The sequence below is a fragment of the Passer montanus genome, unplaced genomic scaffold (assembly GCF_014805655.1).
Source record: "Passer montanus isolate IOZ18808 unplaced genomic scaffold, ASM1480565v1 scaffold21, whole genome shotgun sequence".
Taxonomy (NCBI): Eukaryota; Metazoa; Chordata; class Aves; order Passeriformes; family Passeridae; genus Passer; species Passer montanus.
The window spans coordinates 14,004,951-14,018,006 of record NW_024366703.1 but is presented as its reverse complement, the minus strand read 5'-3'; the positions used below and the strand labels follow the sequence as shown (position 1 = coordinate 14,018,006).

At 44.2% G+C, this 13,056-nt stretch overlaps 2 protein-coding genes across 3 annotated transcripts in view; one reads left to right on the top strand and one right to left on the bottom strand.

Annotated features, from left to right (window-relative positions):
• Positions 1-2,666: 2,666 nt before the first annotated feature.
• DENND10 (DENN domain containing 10) lies at positions 2,667-11,280 on the bottom strand. Of its 2 annotated transcripts, none has more exons than XM_039709369.1 (9): positions 10,447-11,280; positions 9,750-9,966; positions 8,583-8,662; positions 6,941-7,089; positions 6,643-6,754; positions 6,163-6,263; positions 4,894-5,001; positions 4,249-4,343; positions 2,667-3,427 (listed from the first exon to the last, which is right to left on the bottom strand). In XM_039709369.1, the coding sequence occupies exons 1-9, from the start codon at positions 10,560-10,562 to the stop codon at positions 3,251-3,253; spliced, it is 1,155 nt and encodes a 384-aa protein (XP_039565303.1). In that variant the 5' UTR covers positions 10,563-11,280; the 3' UTR covers positions 2,667-3,250. The 2 variants fall into 2 exon arrangements, with proteins under 2 accessions (XP_039565303.1, XP_039565305.1); XM_039709371.1 differs by having other exon boundaries at positions 9,750-9,946; positions 10,447-10,553.
• A 1,540-nt stretch (positions 11,281-12,820) lies between these two features.
• The window catches only part of EIF3A (eukaryotic translation initiation factor 3 subunit A), a 28,253-nt gene continuing 28,017 nt past the window's right edge, over positions 12,821-13,056 (top strand). The window contains exon 1 of the mRNA XM_039708910.1: positions 12,821-12,975. Within this exon, the coding sequence (XP_039564844.1) occupies positions 12,927-12,975 (49 nt within the window). The 5' untranslated portion in view covers positions 12,821-12,926. The remainder of the gene's footprint in view (positions 12,976-13,056) is intronic.

Here is a 13,056-nt window from a genome sequence, read left to right as displayed (position 1 = left end):
CTCCAAGGAATGATTTCACCTGACCAGAGATGCTCTGACTCAGGCTCCAGCCAGCTGCCTAGGGAAGGGTGTAAGGCACTATGAGGCAGCTGGGAGCTCCCTACACTGAGCTTTATGGCTTGGTTTTTATCCAGAAATGGAGCTGCTTCAACTGACATCTCACACCACACAATGGACAAACCCTCAGCAGCCATTTCAGAGCAGTCAGAGGCTAAAGGCAGAAGCAGACAGGACGTGTAAGATGGATTCTGTAACGTCCCATGTCAAGTTTTTCCAGATTGAACAGCATTACACTGCTCTCCATTGAACATTCCCCCTTCACACATTTGCCTGCAGGGATAACAGGGCAGGGCAGCTCCCACCAGGAACTAAAACCCCAGGGATGAAAGCAGTAAAGCAGGTAACCCAATTTACTCAGCAAAACCTCAACTGCAGGGACTGAGTGTTTATCCTGCTCCCCTCTCCAAGCCTCTGCCCTGCTCACTCTTTAACTTCTAATTTCTGCAAATGTAGTGGAGATGTTATGGTGCAGGAACCATTGACCATTCTGTACTTCTTCAAGAACAGAAAGGTAGTAAGATGAAAAGGTATGGATAAAATTCCATTTGAAACCACCCTTGCCTCTAGGAGGAAGAAAGGATGGCATCTGACTGCAAAACAGCAACTGCACCCACAGTCTGCTTGTGTGCATCCTGGAGAAAGGGAAGCAAGGAATAGGTATAAATATTTTCCTGTCCTGACCTTGCAAGTTTTTCTATTTTATTTTAAACATCTTTGAAAATAAACAGTGTCAAAAGTCAGTAAGAAAATGCAAGAACATGAAGACAATCCTTTGAACTCACTGAAGCCGAGGCAAATAAATCTTGTTCAATGCTGATGATAAAATCAGCAATGACAGAAGTGTTTGAACATTTCCAACCTAAAGCCCAAACCATAGCTCAATTCCAGTATTGCAAAATTAAGAGCTAAGGCCCCTGTGGCTCCATGGTCACAACTATTCAAAAATAAATTTACATAAATTAAAGGGCAGTCTGTTCAGGAATTTTTTAATAGGCATAAGCATGCTATGAGTCCAGTTCCTTAAGTGCAAAATCGTATTTCATCTGTGTTGCACAAATGGCAGGAGATCTTATACAACGCTGAGATTTTCAACTGAAACATTTCCAGAACAGAAATCAAAACATGCATTCAAGGCTTAGTTTGCAATTGAGCTCCTCTGCTTTGTGTGGTTGTCTCTAGATATGCCTTAAGGCAGTTTGTTAATAAGAAAAAATGGGAATTTCTTCTCAGTTACACTGTGGTGCTAAGACAGCTGGCTGAAGCAGATTCAGATTTTCCTTGATGAAAGAATTCAATTTCAGTGAACTTTAAAGTACATCCTGAATAGAATTTTCAGCATAGTTTTGAAGTTCTTATAATCCAACTGTTTTATAGGTCCCAAAACAGCAATATTAAAGAAGCAGCAATATTAAAGAACCATTAACAAAAACCATGAATGGGCAAATGGGGAAAAAAGCTGTAGAGCACTTACAGGTAAACAAAGGCAGTTGCAGTATTTTTCTCAGAAGTTAAAATTACATGCTACTGTGTTCAGAATTCAAACTTCAGACTAAGGCAAACTTCTGTTTAAAGCAGAATTTTACACCCCTGAAAATAGGGGACTGTTCTGAAGCACTTTCATTTCCTGACTGTAATAACCACTCATTGTATACACAGATGCCACATTCCTTAATCACATTCTAAAATAAATTTCCTTAAGGTATCATACATAGCAGAAGGACAACTCTTTCTCCAACCAATATTGCTTGCACATAATTATTGATGAGCTCTAGCAGTTTCAGAATAGCAAACATCCAATTATTTAACAATATAAATATTGGTTACTAAAGTTTTAATCATAAGTATAAAATCTCTATGTAAAACCACATGCTACAGCCTATCTGTACAAAGGCCAGGAAAAAGGTTATTTTTTTCTTGTAACAAAGTGCTACTGCAGAATTGACTGATTTGTTGTGGACATTTCTGAACAAATACAGATTGTTTGGCTCAGAGCATTTCCTTACAGACTCTAAATTCTTCTCAGAAGATTGTAAAGCAGTTAGTTTCAGGCTGCTCAGTGAAAACAAAACGAAACAAACCTAAACAATCAAAAAAACAAAAACTCACTCTTGACTTATGGCTGTGCAACCAAACAAGTAGGCAAATTTTAATTTTCTCTAAATTCTTTCCCAGTTTTCAGTATGACTTGAGAAGTTTCCATCTAGATTTAATTTACACAGAGCACCATCAGACAGTCCCTGTGTTACAGCTCCAGCCTTTCAGGGAGCTGCTGCTCCACCTGTGGCACCTGGCCATTGGAGCATTCCTGGTGCACAAGGCTTTGACTCATCTGACTTCCTCACGTGAATCAGGAATGAATGGCCAGGTCTCTTCTCAGCTGAGAGCCCCAAGGACTTCTCAAATGGCTCCAGCTGTAAGGCAGCACTTGTCCATGGCCTCCCCAGGAAGCCCCACTCCAAGCACAGTAATCCTGCATCTTATCCCTCCACCAGGGGCATGGGATGGAGTGAAAGGGGAAACCTCTAAGGCAAGAGTCCCAAAGAGGTGCTCAACTCACACCTGAGCTTCAAAATATCCCTTACTTTTCATACTAAGGCTACCACATGAGATTTTCCCAGACATCCTTTATTCACACCTAGACACTTTCAAGTAGAAAGAGAGAACTTGTCCATTTATTTGGGATTTCCAGGGATCAGGCAGTGCAGAGCAAGAGCAGCATCTGACAGGCTGACATCCCTGGAAGCCCAGAAGGAGCACTCAGAGCAGCTGCAAGTTCAGGGTGTCCCTGTGCAGAGATCAGCACATCCCAGATGTGCTGCAGCCATGTTCCAGACCCCAGGCAGACAGGTCAGAGCTGTCCAGCCTCTGGAATGTGCAGGACAAACAGCCACTACACTGATGGACACACAGCCTGGACGCACTGGATGTGCTACTTGTAAATCCACTCACTTTGTGGTGTGAAATACAGGAGCCATAGGTACACAGAGTTGGGGGGAGATAATGACACCAGGAATGTTCCCAAATATGGCTCCCTAGGTTCCCAGTCAAGCTCCATTATTCTGCATTACATCATGGTAACTAGGACATCGACTCATACCTTTAGTTTTTCATATAAAATACCAGGTATTCCTATCTGGATGGCAGAGACAGCTTTTTCACAATTAGTTCATAACACTGCAGTGCATCAAAATCAGATTTTGAGCATTTGTTCAGCAGCTGCTAAATGGAAAAGGAAGTTTTCTGTGGCTGGTGGAAATCGCTTCTGTTTCAGGGCCTCAGGATTAAGGGTTGGCTTTTCACTCCCATCAGAAACTTCAGTAAGTGAGGCTAAAGTAGCCAAGATTTCTTTTGTCTTCAGAGAAATGTCCTTAAGGAACAGAAAAACAAGCAACCATGAATATAATATTAGGTATTAAAGGTTTTCACATACGCTTACAATAAAAAACAATCAATACAGAACAAAAAAAAACCCAAAACCAAGGCAACTTCAGTAAGTGAGGCTAAAGTAGCCAAGATTTCTTTTGTCTTCAGAGAAATGTCCTTAAGGAACAGAAAAACAAGCATGAATATGGTATTAGGTATTAAAAGGTTTTCACATACATTTATAATTAAAAAAAATCAATACAGAACAAAAAAAGGAAACAAGTGTAAATAAATAGCTCATTTAAAATAAAGACCCCACTTGTAACAGTTCTTCAGCCTCCTCTTGTGCCATATTGGATAAAGGAAGCACATCTACTCCTCTCCTGACCTTACTGAGCTCTGTGACTAAATCACTCAGTTGTGAAATGTCTAATATTACATGGGAGAGGGAGTGATAAAATGCCATCATCATAAAAATCAGGTTTTATAGCTAAGAAGCCATATTTAGCAGGCCCTTTTCAAGGTATTGCCAATACTGTTGACAAAGCATTGAGCAAAATCCATGCATTGTGGAATAAAACTGGGAAACCAGTCTTAAAATCAATAGAATTTCTGAACTTTCTTCAGCAATGTAGTTACTCAAGAGATAATATAAACTAAGTAAGTTATCCTTAAAAACCTGCATGATAAATAAAAATGCTCATTTGTAAAAAGGCAGAAGGTAGAAGAGACTGACTGATTCTCAGTGCTACTCTTCCTCCTACTCCCTCCTTCTGCCAAGATTTAGCAATAGAAGTTAATTAGATTTAAAAATAAAATATTAACCTTAATGACTTGGCTGTCTGATTTATCTGGATCTTCTGCAGATTGAACAATTAGTTGTCCAATTTCTTTGTGAAGTTTTCCCATTGTCATTGCCTCTGTGTAAGAAAAAAACAAAACACCACATAAAAAAATCACCTTTTTTGTGATACCTAGAAACCTATATGAATAACACACCAAACTGAGGAATCTTTTAATGACTGCCATTTGAAGTCTGTTGATAAGGACAATAACCTTGTATCAACAGCCAGTACCTCTGAAGTGGCCCAAAGCAGTGATAAGGGTGATAAGCAACATACAAGGTTTTCTTTCAAATAATCCCCAGTCTTCAAGTATTCAGTTCCATGCTTTTCTAAAAGCTCATGTAATATATCTCTCCATTCAGCTCAAAGTCTCTTCCATGTCTAACATGGATGTTAGGAAATCTCAGTCGTATATTTGTTGGAAAACAAAGCACATCCTTCCAAATTCCAACTTTAACCAGTTCTTGCAGGGTGGCAATAAAATGAAGACAGAAACTTACATATTGACTTTTCAAAACCTGGGTGGAAGAAGGATCCAGATTGTTTGATCTACAGCAAGGCTGAGCCATTACTGTCAACTCTGCAATAAACTCTCTCTAAATCCAAAATATAAAGAGCAACCAACCTTTTACTACAGGTGAAACTGTAATCTCACTGTCTGCCAAATTCACATAGACATCATAGAGGTCTGATCTACTGCTCACTTCAGAGTCTGTAAATCCAGCAATGTAACCTAGAGTACAGAATTGAGCAAGATTAGCATCTTCAGAAATAAAATCAAAAATCACAGCCCTAAAGTCTGTTCTAAGAGTATCTGACACAATACCCACTGGACCCAAGAGGCTGCTCTCTTGATATTATCAGTCATTCCACAAGTGCTCAGCAGTTGCTTCATTTCCAAGAGCTTAAAAATCAACTTCTAAAACTGCCTTGAGCACGGATTAACTGCTAACACTACTGCAATATCACCAAGTTACCAATCTGACATTTTAAACTCTTTTCTTCCCTTCCTACTGAAATTACTCATTTGTGACTTTCTCATTACATTCTCAAAATCTCCACTCTGGAGCTTCTTGTCACAAAGTCAGTTTTGGACTGGAACAGAGGAATAAACCCAGATTTGCTTGTTTATAGCATGTCAGATGAGCAAACTCAGAGCAGGTTTTTCTCCATGGAAGATGCTTAGTGAGCTGTAGAAATGTTGAAGATGAGTAGTCTCCTTGCTCATATTCTGTATAAAGAAGCCTCTTAATGGCCACATGATGTGTCACAGTAACCTCTGCATAAAGCTTGGGCCTGTTCCTGGATTATGCCTTAAGCACTGTGCACACACAGCACTGAGTCACACAGACCAAACTCCTACAGGTGAAGTTTGCCTGTGATTTGGAGCCTCAGAATTCACTGACATCAAAACAAAAGTCTGGGACTTCAGAGTTAGGAATTAAAAAAAACCAAACATTCTGTTACTAGTGATGTGTAGAAGCTGGGAAAAAATTTGCTTATCTAAGTGAGCAAATCTAAAACCATTCTGTTACTAGTGATGTGTAAAAGCTGGGAAAAAATTTGCTTATCTAAGTGAGCTGGTTCTGTACAGCAGGAAGACTTTCAATCTCTCCAATCAAAGCATCAAACAAGTCTCAAGGCTGCTTTGCATCTGTGATTAGGGATAGACTGATGTGGATCCACCCAAAGCCACAAGATTAACTAATTATCTTCCCACATACTTGTTTAGCTGATTTGCCTTTTCCAAATGAAATTATGTTTAACTTTGATCAATAGCATTAATAGCAAAATAACCTTTTTCTCCCTCCAAAGTTCCCTGGTGCAAAACTTTGCAGCAACAGAAGCTGAAATAGAATTTTCCTGGTATTTTTGATTAAGAAATCATCACTACCTGTGCAGGCTTTTAAGGCTTCCAGTTCCTCCTCATTTAGATGCACATATGAATGAAGAATTGACCAGTCTTGTCGATGCCACACTAAAGCAGGCAAAGTCCTAGGGACAGCAGGGTGCAATTTGAGACAACAGTACATTTTTACTTACATAAACTAAAGCTTCACAGTAAAAACTGCATGCCAAGAAAAAGAGCAATTATCACTAGGTTCCATTTAGGGGGGTGTATATTTATTTATTTATGAATTGTAGAAATTGCTACTATCAGTGCAAGCAGAGTTTATCACTTATTCTACCATTCAATTTCTCTGATTTGAGCAACATGCAGTTAAACCTTAAGAGGGATTTAGCAGAAGTTCTATAAACAGGTTTAAGATGGATTTTTTCCCCCCTTAAAACACAGGCTTTTTTCTCAATGAAGGTTCAAAATTTGTTAGACTCTGGGGGTGGGGGAATGGGAAGGAAGGAATTGATGAAGTACCTGGTAAATTCCTGGATAGCTTCTATTCTAGGATGGTAAACTACAATTCTCTTCTTTAACATCAGTGCAGTATATAAAATAACTGTTTCCATTCCAAACTGAGATACTATATCTAGAAAAGACAGGGAATTATTTTATAGAAGATATTTATGCTGATATTATCATGTTTTTGAAAAAGCTTAATAATAACCGCACAGGCAACAGTGTCAGCACAGTTTACTTAAAACATACATGAAAACAAGATTGTATTTTAGGCTGTAAGAAAGAAATCAGAATAGAGCCTCTGGCAGAGATTAACCTTTCATGGAGCCAGCAAGGTAAGCCTTCCGAGCATCAAAGTCCTTGCTGAGGAAGGATCCATTTTCTTCACTTTGGCAGATGCCCTTTGTGAGGACTGCAATGTAACTCTCCATCATTTTAACTGGACTTCCATGCTTCAGGTAGATTCTGTGTGACAAGAAGAGAGTCTGGTATTTTAACTGCAATCACTGCACATATATGTAAAATAAAAAGTTAAAAATCAGTATCACAAATAGCAATATTGCTGGCAATAATTCTTATTCTGAACACCTGGCTGAGGTTTCAAATACTGAACTAGAAGTGTTCCAACATGCACACAAACATGTCTGTCTTTTAGAATTTAAAATAACCCTGTATTTTTATTTCAGTTTTCTATTTTGTGAATGAACCAACATAGAGTAAGATAGAAACACACCCCAGAGTTGTAGGTAGGTGTCCAGACAAAGGATTCTTTGCAGACATGGAAGGTGTCTGCTTAATGAAAAAGCAACTACCACAGTAACTGCTGTTATTACCTGCAGACTACAACTAGGTAGCTTTTAATTTTTTTATCCAAGTATCTTTTGCCATTCTTCTGTACTGTTTACTAAACAATGAAACAAAAATATTAACATGTCCTCGACACTCAATAAAAACCCAAAATGACACAGAGGAAGCACACCCTGAGAGAACCCATGCACTGTCAGCTGCCTTCCAGGAAGCAGAGAGACACTGTAACCTCTTTTACTGGTTAAGATATTTCAGAAATAGCATCGAAGCTGTCAACTACACATTTGTCATGGTAGCTATAGCACAAAGCAACATCACATTTGAAACTCAATTATTATCATGCTTAGAAGAATCCATTCTAGATTTGAAAAGAAGTATTAGCTGGTAAGTCAGCAGAAATGTGAACCGTAGTGAATCTAAGTTTTTCATGTATCACCAAAAAAGAACACATCTCAGTTTTTCAGTGCCCTGCAGAATTGATGTCTGAAAGCACTTCCAAGTCTGCATTATATATAGTAAGTCCCAAGAGCACAATAACCTCACAACTGCATCAAATTAGCTGCAAAGTCCCAGGGAATACTCTTGGTATCAAAGAACTGGGACTGAACTAATTCGGAAATTGAAGGAAAAGCAAAATAAGAAGCAGAGAGTGAGCATAAGAATGGGGACATGAAGGGAAGTGAGTAAACAGGACAAGGAAATGAGAAGAGGTTTTTTAGTTGGAAGAGGACTCTCACTTCCCTATAGGAAAAGCAAAACCATCCCTGGGTGCTGTGCTTAGCTCAGAGGAGCTGCAAGCAGCACTTACAAAGATGTCATGGAGGGATAGAAGCCATTCACCATACCATGGTGGTCTTTGAGTCCAGCACTGACATCTTGCCAAACATTTACACTTTTTAAAAATATACTCTCAGAGAAAATGAGTGTGAGGGTGGTGGTGGTGAGTGTCTGAGACACAGATTAAAACCCAATGAACATTCACCCAAGACTTTCTGAACATGACAGCTCCAATCAAGGATTGTTATCATCTGATTTCCTTTGTAGGACTGAGTTTCCAGCACTTTGCTTGAACAAATGCAACGCAATGAACTGAACCTTTTGCTTTGGCAAGATCTAAGCATGCAGTACCTCAGGCCAGCTTTTATACAGACCTGCAGAGGATCCTGGTGAAGGCTGCATATTTCTCTGGGTTGAAGTCTTTGGCTGTCAGGACAATGGAGAAGTGGGTCACCTGCACATGACACAGGCACAGAAACACACAGAGCTCAGTTAATGACCCAAATGAACAGTCTTGGTCACTTCACTGTCAAGGCTCCAAGCTTGAGGAATGGCCTGGACAGAGGATTTCTGATGTGACTCAGCTCTAGTACAGACTATCTTTTGCTTAACCTACACACAATAGTTGCTTTCCTCTAACTTCATGAGGTTATTTAAAAACAGAAAGGCATTTTCCTTCCCCACAGCAGGGAGGAAACTTCCAGAATTTGTTGCCAAAGGAGGCTGTGGAGGCAGACAGCACCAACATATTTAGAAAGAGACTGGAAAAACTACACAGATAGCAGGCCCAAAACAGAATTACTCTAACTTCCTCAATCAAATGACTGTGGGCTGGGACAGTACAAGACTGAAAGTCTGCAGACAATGACCAGGCTCACGTGTCCTCCTGAAACAGCATCTCCCACTGCACCTATTGAAGACAGCACTGTAACATTTAATTTTATTTTACTTCATAGAAAATATGAACTTGAGTGAGGCAAGCAACGTTCTGCCGTGGGCATATAAAGTTACCACGTTATCTTTCTACTTAACAATGTAGCATGAAACATGAAAACTGAACAGACTTAACCAACAGTTTAATGATTTTCATAACAGAGAAAAGATAGAAGATACAATTATATTTGCTGTCTTCCAGTAATCAATACAGTGGAAAAGAAGATACCTACAAAACTTGATCCTTGGGAGAAAAAAGGCAGCAGGTTCTGTAGGAACAAGACTCTGGACACTATGAAACAAACTCCATAGAGAGAAAAAAATGCTGAACTTGAAATGTAAATTAACTAGAAACAGCAGCATGAAATAGCATTTGTGTGCTAACACACAGAATTGGAAAATGAGTATCTCAATCACTCTGCAATTCCATGTCCTGGTGACAAATGAAACATAGACTGGCTGGGCACCTGGACAGAGCTGTATCTGTGAGCACACAACACCTTGAATCCCTTCTCATTTCTCTCCATGGGAAAACACTGCTTAACCCACAGAGGAAGCTCTGCAGAAACACTCCCTGCGTCCTACCAAAAAACCCCACCATGCCATACCTTTTTCAAGGCTGGAGAATCTTGAACTTCTACCGTTGTGATGTAGAACCAAGACCTTTTGTACTGGCCGAAGACAAACGTGTGCAGCAATTTGTTTTCATCTGTAAGGCAGCACTTTCTCAGCAGCAGAGTCCTCAGCTCCGCTGTTACGGACGGGTAACACCAAACCCACAAAGCGTCTCCGTTGCTGTCTTTTTCTATGGTGGAAAGATGTTCACTGTGAGAATGCCAAACAGCAGCAAGGAAGTAAATTGATGGGTTAATCAGGTTTGTTTCCTGGAATCAGATTAAAATTCCACCTTACCCTGACCCTAGACATCCAGTTCTGCCACTACGGTTCAAGCCTTAAGGCAGGAATTCTGATACGGGTTTAATTTTTTAAACTATTAATAAATCTCCATTCTTGACCTGCTTCACGAGGTCAAAGAAGCACCAAGTTTGAATGAACATTCAACATGAGCACGGTATTGAGGAACAAGCACCCGGACCAGCTCATTTATGATTTTTCCCTATTTCTGATTTCGCAATTCTGATTCGGAAGCCGCGAATTTCAGACACTTCGGCCGAGTTGTGCACGGCTTAGCTCCGCAACAGGCAGAGCCGGCACAGCCCGGGCCCGCGGCCTCAGCGCGGCGGGCCCGGTACCGCCCGGGCCCCGGTACCGCCCCCGGCCCGGCCCGGCTGCCCCGGCCCTCACCGATCAGCCCCACGGCCCGCAGCAGCTGCGCCTCCGGCTCTGCCATCTTCGCTCCGCCGCCTTCCGCCCGCCCGGCCCCGCTCCTCCCTCACGGCCCCGCTCCGCCCCCCCGCCATTTACTGAGCGCTGCCGCCCGCCCGCGGCTTCCTCCGCTGCGGCCCGCCCGTTCTCCGGCGGGAGCGGGGGAAGAATGGGTCCGGGAAAAATGGGTCTTTTTTGTTGTCTGTGTCACAGAATCCCAGGATAGTCAGGTCGGAAGGGTGCTCGGCCGGTGCCACCGCCGTGCTGAAGCAGGTCCCCAGAGCACGCACTCGGGAGCGTGTCCAGGCGGATTTTGGGCACCTCCAGGGAGGGAGATTCTAAACCTTCCGTGGGCAGTGTCCCAGTGTGTGATCAGTGGACAATACAGAAGTTCTTCCTCGTATACAGGTGGAATTCCGTGTGTTTCTGCGTGTTGCCTCTTGTCCTGTTGCTGGACACCACCTGGTCCATCTGCCACCTCCCTTCAGGTAGTGAGGCATGGATGAGATCCCTGTCTCTTCTCCAGGCTGAACAGAGCCAGCTCCCTCAGCCTTTCCCCAAAAGGGAAGAGCTCCAGAGTGCCGTCATCATCTCCACAGCCCTCCATAAGTCATGGGGCACAGTTCATGTGAGATGTTACACAAAAGGAGGGTAGCTCTGCTGACAACCACCTCCTGAAGTGCTGGCCAGGAGCTGTACCCTGAGTAATCCAAAACAGACATCCCTGTGTTTTTACTCAGGATGGATAAAGGCTGGCTACTGCCCAAGTGGGGACTGAGTGGTGTAAGGAACAGTCATGGAAGCAGAACAACTATTCCTGAGTAACTCCATGCACCAGCAAGTTTATTGAGAATGTAAAGATCTCATTTGCAAGTTCGGATGAACAGTGGCACCTGAACATTGGACTCCATGACCTTAAGGGTCTTTTCCAACCTAAATGATTCTAGGAATACCATGATACTCATTAGTAGAAGAAACTTCTGAAATAATGGAGATAACTAGAGGAGCATCAGAAGCTGCTAAAAAAACATGTGAAGTCCTGGGAGAGGCCAGGCCTGTCCCGACCTGGCTAGGGAATGCACTTTGGATTTGCCACAGGATTTCCATGAAGTCATCAAGTACACACATTAGTAGGAAGAGACAAGACAGATGATACAAAGTTGTCGTGATCCCAGCCTGGAGGGCTTTTAGAGATCCAAAAACATGGAGTGGGCTGCTCAATAGCAAACCCATCAATAAATAGCAGGCAGGAGACCTGCAGTCCCCATGAGAGCAGAGCTGCCCCCATGAGAAGGCTGCAAGGACAGTCACTGGCTCTGGTGACATGGGCACAGCCGCCACCCCGACCTCAGGCAGCCACCCGACAGACTTTTAAATTAATTTTATGAACACGAGAAAAGCACTTGTTCAGCACTATAAATACCTTAGTGTTGACTCCACTTAATGCAGACCATACTAAAATACACGTCTGTCATGGTTTAGGAACAGAATTCCCCAATTTAGTGTTCCCATTGAAATACCCCAGACCACACACCACTCGGTCATGTCCCCCCACCTCCCCCTGCGACAGGATGGAGAACTGGAGGTACAAAAAGGGAAAGATCGCGGGTCGGGCTAAGAATAATTTACTAGAAGCAGATAAAGAACAGGAAAACGAGCAGTAAGAACAATGCTAATAACAGAGTGTGCGAGACAGGCGAACGATTCACACGGGGCCCAGCGCCCCGCGGCAAACGCCCTGTGCCCGCCGGCATCCCTAAGGCTCATTCGGACAAAGGGCTTTGTGCAGCCCGCCCCGCGCTCCCCTCACGATCCCGATCCTGATCCCGATCCCCCCAGGACCCCATCTCATGATCCCTTCAGGTCCCGATCCTTCTTCCACGATCCCCTCCCGGTCCCACTGCCCCGTGGATCGGGTCCCAGTGCCGGTCCCGGTCCCAATGCCCCGTGGATCCGATCCCAGTGCCGGTCCCGATCCCAATGCCCCATGGCTCCAGTCCCTGGTCCCGTTCCTGGTCCCAATGCCCCGTGGATCGGGTCCCAGTACCGGTCCCGGTCCCAATGCCCCGTGGCTCCGGTCCCAGTCCCAATGCCCCGTGGATCCGGTCCCGGTCCCAATGCCCCGCGGCTCCGGTCCCAGTGCCGGTCCCGGTCCCATTGCCCCGTGGCTCCAGTCCCTGGTCCCGTTCCTGGTCCCAATGCCCCGTGGATCCGGTCCCAGTCCCGGTCCCAATGCCCCGTGGCTCCGGTCCCAGTGCCGGTCCCGGTCCCCTCCCGGTCCCGTCCGGGCTCCGCGCGCGCGCCGGGCCGGGTTTCCGCTTCCGCCGCCGCCGTCCGGGCGCGCGCGGGCCCCTTTCCCTCCCCTTCCCCTGCCGCGCCCTCCCTTTCCGGCCGCGCGTGCCGCCTGGCTGGAGCTCGGAGCCGCCGCCGCCCCGTGAGGAGCCGCCGCCGCCGCCATCATGCCGGTGTACTTCCAGCGGCCCGAGAACGCCCTGAAGCGGGCGAACGGTCAGTGCGGGCCGCGCCCCCCGCGCACACGCAGCGCCGGGCCGCCTCGCGCGCCGCTCCCCGGCTCCCGGCCGCGCCCGC